This window comes from Neofelis nebulosa, chromosome 7, assembly GCF_028018385.1.
Source record: "Neofelis nebulosa isolate mNeoNeb1 chromosome 7, mNeoNeb1.pri, whole genome shotgun sequence".
NCBI lineage: Eukaryota > Metazoa > Chordata > Mammalia > Carnivora > Felidae > Neofelis > Neofelis nebulosa.
This window is the reverse complement of record NC_080788.1, coordinates 23,774,483-23,785,227: the sequence shown is the minus strand read 5'-3', so window position 1 is coordinate 23,785,227 and position 10,745 is coordinate 23,774,483. Positions and strand designations below refer to the sequence as shown.

General features: G+C 44.3%; 1 protein-coding gene across 1 annotated transcript in view; it reads left to right on the top strand.

Annotated features, from left to right (window-relative positions):
* The first annotated feature begins 6,217 nt into the window (after positions 1 to 6,217).
* Positions 6,218 to 10,745, top strand: part of LOC131516176 (uncharacterized) — a 42,937-nt gene continuing 38,409 nt past the window's right edge. The window contains 2 exon segments of the mRNA XM_058736852.1: positions 6,218 to 6,553; positions 7,176 to 7,368. Coding sequence (XP_058592835.1) covers positions 6,365 to 6,553; positions 7,176 to 7,368 — 382 coding nt within the window. The 5' untranslated portion in view covers positions 6,218 to 6,364.

Here is a 10,745-nt window from a genome sequence, read left to right as displayed (position 1 = left end):
TCTGAAAGCAACTAGAGACAAACATGCTCTACTATATAAAAGGAGACTGTAATGCTAGTGGCAAACCTATCTACTGAAACTTGGCAGGCCAGAAAGGAATGGCAGGAAATCTTTTATGTGATGAACAGAAAAAAAAAATATGCAGCTGAGAATTCTTTATCCAGCAAGGCTGTCATTCAGAATAGAAGGAGAGATAAAGGTCTTCCCAAACAAAAACTGAAGGAATTCATCACCACTAAACCAGCCCTACAAGAGATCCTAATGGGGATTTTGTGAGTGAAATGTTGCAAGGACCACAAAGTACCATAGACGTCACTACAAGCATGAAACCTACAGACATCACAATGACTCTGAACCCATATCTTTCGATAATAGCACTGAATGTAAATGGACTAAATGCTCCAACCAAAAGACATACGGTAACAGAATCAATAAAAAAACAACAAGACCCATCTATTTTCTGTCTACAAGAGACTCATTTTAGACCTGAGGACACCTTCAGATTGAAAGTGAGAGGATGGAGAGTTACCTATCATGCTACTGGAAGTCAAAAGAAAGCTGGAGTAGACAAACTTATATCAGACAAACTAGACTTTAAATTGAAGTCTGTAAGAAGAGATGAAGAAGGGCATTATATAATAATTACAGGGTCTATCCATCAGGAAGAGCTAACAATTATAAATGTCTATGCACCAAATACGGAAGCCCCCAAATATATAAAACAATCACAACATAAGCAACCTTCTTGATAAGAATGTGGTGATTGCAGGGGACTTTAATACCCCACTTACAACAATGGATAGATCATCTAGACACAGGATCAATAAAGAAACAAGGACCCTGAATAATACAATGGACCAGACGGACTTGACAGATATATTTAGAGCCCTGCATCCCAAAGCAACAGAATATATTTTCTTCTCGAGTGCACATGGAACATCCTCCAAGATAGATCACATATTGGGTCACAAAACAGCCCTTAATAAGTATAAAAGAATTGAGATCATACCATGCACACTTTCAGACCACAATGCAATGAAACTTGAAATCAACCACAGGAAAAAGTCTGGAAAACCTCCAAAAGCATGGAGGTTAAAGAACACCCTACTAAAGGATGAATGGGTCAACCAGGCAATTAGACAAGAAATTTATATATATATATATATATATATATATATATATATATATATATATATTTGTATATATATACAAATGAATTTATATATATATATATTTGTATATATATATATATATATATATATATATATATATACAAATGAAAATGAAAATACAACAATCCAAATGCTTTGGGATGCAGCGAAGGCAGTCCTGAGAGGAAAATACATTGCAATCCAGGCCTATCTCAAGAAACAAGAAAAATCCCAAATACAAAATCTAACAGCACCCTAAAGGAAATAGAAGCAGAACAGAAAAGACACCCCAAACTCAGCAGAAGAAGAGAAATAATAAGGACCAGAACAGAAATAAACAATATAGAATCTTAAAAAAAAAACCTGTAGAGCAGATCAATGAAATCAAGAATCAGTTTTTTGAAAAAATAAACAAAATTGATAAAGCTCTAGCCAGGCTTCTCAAAAAGAAAAGGGGATGGTCCACATAGATAAAATCATGAATGAAAACAGAATTATTACAACCAATCCCTCAGAAATACAGGCAATTATCAGGGAATATTATAAAAACTTATATGACAACAAACTGGACAACCTAGAAGAAATGGACAAGTTCCTAAGCACCCACATACTTTCATAACTAAAACAGGAAGAAATAGAAAACTTGAACAGACCCATAGCCAGCAAACAAATTGAATCAGTTATCAAAAATCTCCCAAAAAATAAGAGTCCAGGACCAGATGGCTTCCCTGAGGAACTCTACCACACATTTAAAGCAGAGATAATACCTACCCTTCTCAAGCTGTTCCAAAAAATAGAAAGGGAGAGAAAACTTCTAGCCTCATTCTATGCAGCCAGTATTACTTTGATTCCCAGACCACACAGAGGCCCAGCAAAAAAAGAGAACAACAGGGCAATATCCCTGATGAATGTGGATGCAAAAATTCCCAATACAATACTAGCAAATTGAATTCAACAGCATATAAAAAGAATTATTCACCATGATCAAGTGGGATTCATTTCTGGGTTATGGGGCTGGTTCAACATTTGCAAATCACTCAATGTGATACCTCACATTAATAAAAGAAAAGATAAGAACCATATGATCCTGTCAATCAATGCAGAAAAAGCATTTGACAAAATTCAGCATCCTTTCTTGTAAAAACCCTCGAGAAAGTCGGGATAGAAGGAACATACTTAAACATCATAAAAGCCATTTATGAAAAGCCCACAGCTAATATCATCCACCATGGGGAAAAACTGAGAGTTTTCCCTCTGAGATCAGGGACACGACAGGAATGTCCACTCTCAACGTTGTTGTTTAGCATAGTGTTGGAAGTTCTAGCATCAGCAATCAGACAACAAAAGGAAATCAAAGGCATCAAAATTGGCAATGATAAAGTCAAGCTTTCAGTTTTTGCAGATGACATATTATACATGGAAAACCCGATAGACTACCAAAAACCTTCTAGAACTGATACATGAATTCAGCAAAGTCGCAGGATACAAAATCAATGTAAAGAAATCAGTTGCATTCTTATACACTAACAATGAAGCAACAGAAAGACACATAAACTGATCCCATTCACAACTACACCAAGAATCATAAAATACCTCAGAATAAACCTAACCAAGGATGCAAAACATCTGGATGCTGAAAACTATAGAAAGCTTATGAAGGAAATTGAAGAAGATACTACAAAATGGAAAAACATTCTGTGCTCATAGATTGGAAGAATAAATATTGTTAAAATGTCAATACTACCCAAAGCAATCTATACATTCAATGCAATTCCAATCAAAATTGCACCAGCATTCTTCTTGAAGCTAGAACAAGCAATCCTAAAATTTGTATGGAACCATAAAAGACCCCGAATAGCCAAAGTAATATTGAACAAGAAGACCAAAGCGGGAGGCATCACAATCCCAGTCTTTAGCCTCTACTACAGAGCTACAATCATCAAGACAGCATGATATTGACACAAAACCAGACACATAGACCAATGTAATAGAATAGACTCCAGAATTGGACACACAAAAGTATGGCCAACTAATCTTTTTTTTTTTTTTAACATTTATTTATTTTTTTTGAGACAGAGAGAGACAGAGCATGAACGGGGGAGGGTCAGAGAGAGAGGGAGACACAGAATCTGAAACAGGCTCCAGGCTCTGAGCTGTCAGCACAGAGCCTGACACGGGGCTCGAACTCACAGACCGTGAGATCATGACCTGAGCTGAAGTCGGCAGCTTAACCAACTGAGCCACCCAGGCACCCCAGGCCAACTAATCTTTGACAAAGCAGAAAAAAATATCCTATGGAAAAAAAGACAGTCTCTTTTACAAATGGTGCTTGGAGACTGGGCAGCAACATCAAGAAGAATGAAACTAGACCACTTTCTCACACCATTCACAAAAATAAACTCAAAATGGATAAAGGACCTGAATGCGAGACAGGAAACCATCAAAACCCTAGAGGAGAAAGCAGGAAGAAACCTCTCTGACCTCACCCGCAGCCATTTATTACTTGACACATCCCCAAAGGCAATGGAATTAAAAGAAAAAATTAACTATTGGCACCTCTTGAAGATAAAAAGCTTCTGCACTGCAAAGGAAACAATCAACAAAACTAAAAGGCAACCGACAGAATGGGAAAAGATATTTGCAAAAGACATATCAGACAAAGGGCTACTATCCAAAATCTATAAGGAACTCACCAAAGTCCACACCTTAAAAATAAATAATCCAGGGAAGAAATGGGAATTGTTGGGAATGCAAACTGGTTGCAGGCACTCTAGAAAACAGTGTGGAGGTTCCTCAAAAAATTAAAAATAGATCTACCCTATGACCCAGAAATAGCACAGCTAGGAATTTACCTAACAGATTCAGGAGTGCTGATGCATAGGGGTACTTGTACGCCAATGTTTAGAGCAGCACTTTCAACAATATCCAAACTACAGAAAGAGCCTATATGTCCATCAACTGATGAATGGATAAAGAAATTTTGGTTTATATACACAATGGAATATTAATTGGCCATGAGAAAGAATGAAATATGGTGTTTTGTAGCAATGTGGATGGAACTGGAGACTTTTATGCTAAGTGAAATAAGTCATACAGAGAAAGAGAGATAACATATGTTTTCACTCTTATGCTAATCCTGAGAAACTTAACAGAAGACCATGGGGAAGCAGAATGAAAAAAAAAGTAAGTTACAGAAGGAGCCAAACCATAAGAGACTCTTAAAAACTGAGAATAAACTGAGGTTTGATGGGGGTGGGAGGGAGGGGAAAGTGCATGATGTGCATTGAGGAGGGAACCTATTGGGCGGAGCTCTAGGTGTTGTATGGTAACCAATTTGACAATTAATTTCATATTAAAAAAATAAAGAGAATCACACATATTGGGCTTATATTCCAAATTCACCTCTTAAATAGATTAATTACATGGGATGATCTCTCTTTCCTGGTTTATGTAAATAATTCAGTCTGGTTGCCTGGACCTTATGATAATAGAGGCCCATGTAAACCATAAGAAGTAAAAGTAATCCCTGAATTTTTGTAGGTGCAGATGGGCCACCTATATGCTTTGGAATAGGCAGATACTATGTTCCATTTCATTCACAGCCATGGAGAACAAAAATACCCAATGGGACTAATGTCTCTATATTGTACTTACTACAGGGAGTCTCCATGAGAAGTCAAAGAATTACATATGATCACCTTCATAAATTTTCTCAATGTCAATTAAGAAATATCATAAATCCTGAGGCATGGGTAAATTGGGAACTCTATAGAGCTATAGAGGAGAGGCTGGTAGAGTTCTTAATACTTCCAAAGGAAGCATCATTAATTGTGCCTCTGTAGACTCTGCTCGGAGCAAATACTCCAAAAAAGAGCTCTGATGGCATCAATATCAAGACGACATCATTTCAGATGTAACATCTGAACCCATTGTGTGGAATGAAGGAGAGATGACTCTCCCCAGCCCACATTTACCTGATGGGCCAATTCATTTAGAACTTCGGAAAATTGGCACTGGATTTTTAGGCATGCCACTTGAAAGGCCACTTAACGAATGTTTCAAATAAATTCTCAATCTCTTTTAGATTAAATGATACTCATAAAATTCAATCATGTGTCAGACTTCCTTTTCTGTTTATGTTATACATGCCTCATTGGGATCCGGATAACAATCTTCTTACTTGCCTTAATTGTTCCTTTTATACTTGTCTTGATTCTATTTCTTTTAACCAGGAAAAACCAAGCTTAGATATCCTTAATGCATGTAATGGGGTTTGGATGCCTGTAATCATGGAATCGGTATTGGCTACACTCCCCTGAAATGTTTCTCATAGATGAAATATTGAAACGTGTTGAGAGACTAAGAGAAAAATTACCAGGTGTACTCACAACTGCAAAGAAAAGACCTCCCCCCCCCGCCCCGCCCCACGCCGTTCCCGGAACCAGCCAGGGCATGCCCAGTTGTGGTCTGACATAAAGGCAGGAACCAATCAAGTTCTGCTGAGTGGTTTGAAAAAAAGGTGGGAACCAATCAAGTTCTGCTGAGTGTTCAAATTTAAATGTCAACCAATAACAGCTCTGTAACCGTAAAAAAATCCCTAACTTGTTTGTGCCTGTCTATAAAAGAAGCTGTAAGATCCTCGCTCGGGGCCTCTTAGCGTCACCGGCAACAAGTGCACGGACGACCGGGTTCGAACCTGCAATAAACGACCCTTGCCGCTTGGCTTTGACTCTGGACTCTGGTGGATTGTTTTCAGGGGGTCTCTTGAATCCGGGCATATCATTTGGGGGCTCGTCCGGGATCCCCCCTAAACCCACCAGACCCCAAGTCAACGGGTCATCCCTGAGACCAATCGGTAAGTGAGCTGGCTCTGTCCGTTTCTGCTTGTTTGTTCGTTTCTGGCTCTCCCGCGCGGGATCTGTATCGGTGACTGACACAGCCCTGGCGGACACGCTATAGGGCAGTCGGTTGGGTCCAGTAGGAGACGTCCACTGGCACCCGTCTGGGGCACATTTTTGGGCCCATTGGAATTTTTCTGTTCGGGTGGCAGACACCTGAAACGCGCTAGCGATCTAAGTGTTGTGTTCTCTATTCTATAACCTTTAAGTGTTAAAATCCTTCTCTTTCACAGGTGACCTGGCCTGGCCCAGCCAGAAATCCTCATAACTTTACTGTTTCTCCTTTTAATCCTTTCCTCCACCTCCAGGATACAGATGGGCCAATCTCAAAGCACTCCCCTTTCTCTCCTCGTTGCTAACTTCAGGGATGTTAGAACCAGAGGACAGAATTTGAGTTTAGACATCCAGCGGGGAAAATTAATAACCCTCTGCCGCTCCGAATGGCCAACCTTTGGCGTTGGATGGCCAACCGAAGGAACTTTCTGCCTCCCTATAATTGCTAAGGTGAAATCAAAGATTTTTCGACCGGGTCACGAGGGACACCCGGATCAGATTCCCTACATTCTTGTATGGCGGAATTTAGTAGAAAATCCATCACCTTGGTTGGCCCCCTTCCTATCCTTAGGAATGTGTAAGGTCCTTGCCATGCGGCCTGCTGATCCCCCAAAATCAAGGACGCCAGCCGCGCCCTTGTATCCCATATTGCCCGATAGTCAGGACCTACTATTCCTAGACCCTCCACCCTAACATCCCCCTCCCCTCGTACCCCAGGCCCTGCCCACAGCAGCTGCCCCACCAATCGCCCCACTAGTTGCCCCCGCAGGGGAACCAGGAGGACGGGAGGCAGCAGCCGCGCCAGGCCCCATTGAAAACGAAACCAACCTCGAGGGGCCAGCCGGCCGAACCTGGGCCCACCCAGCGTGAGCCAAACCCTCGCCTCCCCAATTCCACTGTGGCCCTACCCCTGCGGGAAATAGGACCCCCCGATGAAACAGGCAACCCCCGACTCCAGTATTGGCCCTTTTCCACCAGTGACCTTTACAACTGAAAAACACAGAACGCTCGATTCTCTGATAACCCTAAAGACCTAATAGCTCTTTTAGACAGTGTCATGTTCACCCACCAGCCCACCTGGGACGACTGTCAGCAGCTCCTCCGCATCCTGTTCACTACAGAGGAGCGAGAGAGGATCCAATTAGAAGCAAGAAAGCTGGTTCCCGGAGACGACGGTCGGCCGACATCTAACCCTGACCTCATTAATGCGGCTTTCCCCCTAACCAGACCTCCACAGGACGAATGGGACTACAACACGACAGAAGGTAGGGGAAGGCTACTCATTTATCGCCAGACTCTGATGGCTGGTCTCCGGGCTGCAGCTCGCAAGCCCACCAATTTGGCTAAGGTATATTCAGTCTTACAGGGAAAGGCAGAGAGTCCAGCTGCTTACTTAGAGACATTAATGGAAGCCTTTAGGCAGTTTACCCCCATGGATCCAGAAGTCCCTGAGAACCAGGCTGCTGTCATTATGTCCTTTGTAAATCAAGCAGCTCCTGACATTAAGAAAAAACTCCAAAGGCTAGAGGATTTAGAAGGTAAACAGATCCAGGATCTGCTCCGTATAGCACAACGGGTCTACAACAACAGGGACACCCCAGAAGAGAGACAGATCAAGGTCACAGAGAAAATGACTAAAGTCCTGCCTGCTAGAGTCCAGAAAGAACAGCCACCCCCAGAAGGCATTCAAACAACACGCCCTCCCAGGCGGCACTTAGATAAAGATCAATGCGCCTATTGTAAAGAAAAAGGCCATTGGATATGAGAAAGCCCCAAGAAGAAACAACCCCGCCCCAGCCAAGGACAATGGCAGCCTAAAATAGCCCCCATACTGTTTACCCAAGATACAGAATAGGGAGGACGGGGTTCGGATCCCCTCCCCAAACCTAGGGTAACATTGCAAGTGGAGGGGACCCCAGTCCAGTTCCTAGTTGATACCGGGGCACAGCACTCAGTTCTGGTCAAGCCCCATGGAAAAGTATCTGAAAAATCATCCTGGGTACAAGGGGCCACCGGAATATAGAAGTACCCCTGGACAACTCAGAGGACTGTGGCGTTAGGAACTGGGAAGTTAACCCACTCCTTCCTGGTCATTCCCGACAGCCCCTGACCCCTGTTGGGGAGGGATTTGCTTACCAAAATGGGGGCCCAAATTCATTTCCAACCAAGGGACCCACAGTGACTGACTTCCACAACCAACCCATATCTGTACTCACTGTGAAACTAGAAGATGAATATAGGCTCCATCAGGAACCCAATCCTCTGGATCAGGGCATCGAGCGTTGGCTTCAACGCTTCCCAGACACGTGGGCAGAAACGGGTGGTTTCTGCAAAACATCGCCCAGCCCTATTTATAGAGGTCAAGCCCGGGATGGACCCCGTCCACGTGCGCCAATACCCTATGCCCGCGGAAGCCAAAAATGGCATTGCACCGCATATCCGCCGCCTCCTTGACTTCGTGGTCCTACGCACCTGCCACTCAGCATGGAATACACCCCTGCTGCCCGTGCGCAAACCCAACAGCGGGGAATACAGACCAGTGCAGGACCTGAGAGAAGTCACTAAGCGGGTGATGGGCATACATCCAACCGTTCCTAACCCCTATACTCTCCTGAGCGCCCTCAGCCCACAAAAACAATGGTATACTGTTCTGGATCTAAAAGATGCTTTTTTCAACCTACCACTAGCGCCTAAAAGTCAAGAGCTCTTTGCATTCAAGTGGACAGATCCAGACAGGGGCATAAATGGCCAGCTCACTTGGACCAGACTGCCACAAGGATTCAAGAACTCTCCGACCCTGTTCGACGAGGCTCTACACGAAGATTTAAGTGACTACAGACAACAACACCCTAATATAATTCTCCTACACTATGTTGATGATCTCTTAATAGCTGCTGAAACACCCGAAGCCTGCATCCAGGGAACCGAAGGTCTCCTGCGAACTCTGGGAACCTTAGGCTACCGAGCCTCAGCAAAGAAGGCTCAGATCTGCAAGTCAGAGGTAACTTACCTGGGTTACTTACTGAGAGGGGGGCAACACTGGCTAACGGATGCCGGGAAGGAGACTGTCATTCGTATTCCCAGGCCGCAGACACCCCGACAGGTGAGGGAATTCCTAGGGTCAGCTGGGTTCTGCAGACGATGGATACCAGGGTTTGCTGAATTAGCAAAACCTTTATACCAGGCAACAAAAGATCAACAGCCCTTTAGTTGGACGGAAGAAGCCCAACAGGCCTTCCAACGAATCAAAACTGCTCTGCTATCAGCACCTGCCCTGGGACATCCCAATGTCTCCAAACCCTTCCACCTACATGTAGATGAAAACCGGGGCATAGCCAAGGCGGTGCTAACCCAGCATTTGGGCCCTTGGCGCAGGCCAGTAGCCTATATGTCTAAAAAGCTAGATCCAGTGGCCACCGGATGGCCACCCTGTCTCCGGATGATTGCAGCCACTGCCCTAATGGTAAAGGATGCTGATAAGCTGACCATGGGCCAAGAGCTACAAGTCACCACCCTGCATGCCATCGAGGGCATCCTCAAGCAGCCGCCTGACTGATGGGTGAGCAATGCCCGACTCGCTTATTACCAGGGACTGCTGTTGAACCCCCTCAGGGTCATCTTCACCCCCCCCAACGGCCCTGAACCCAGCATCACTGCTGCCAGACACAGACATGGGAACCCCACTTCATGACTGTTCCGACATACTGGCTCAAGTTTATGGGGTCCGGGAGGACTTGCAGGACCAACCATTATTGGATGGGGATGCCATCTGGTTTACCAACGGAAGCAGCTTCGTTCACCAAGGACAAAGGTATGCGGGGGTGGCAGTAACTTCAGAAACCGAGGTGATTTGGGCAGAAGCCCTACCCCCTGGAACCTCGGCCCAGAAGGCTGAACTAATAGCCTTAACCCAGGCCCTAAAATTAGGGAGAGACCACAAGCTAACCGTGTACACTGATAGTCGATATGCCTTTGCCACCGCTCATGTACATGGGGCGATATACAGAGAACGGGGGCTCCTCACAGCTGAAGGGAAAGACATCAAAAATAAAGAAGAGATTCTAGCCCTGCCAGCAGCCTTATGGGAACCCAAAAAGCTAGCGATTGTGCATTGCCCAGGACACCAGAAGACAACCGACCCAGTTTCCCGGGGCAACAATTTGGCCGATCAGACTGCAAAAAACATAGCTCGGCCCCCAGCGCAATTGCTGACCGTACAGCTGCCAGACCCCGGACCCCGGGAATTGCCCCCCAGCCCTGAGTATTCAGAAAGCGACATTCAATGGATGAGTAAACTTCCTATGACCCGAATCAAAGATGGCTGGTGGAGAGACTCCAAAAGCAGCAGTATACTCCCAGATAAACTAGGATGGCAAGTTCTAGAGCGGATCCATCCCAGCACCCACTTAGGTTCCCTGCGAATGTTGGACTTACTGAGACAGACTGGACTAAAAATCAGAAATGTCTCTGATAAGGTCGATCAAGTAGTCACTAAATGTACAGTGTGCCAACTCAACAATGCAAGTACAATCCTCAGACAACAGGGGTAAGACAAAGAGGGAGCAGCTCGGAGACCTATTGGGAAGTAGATTTCACTGAGGTAAAACCAGGAAAATATGGATATAAGTATTTGCTAGTTTTT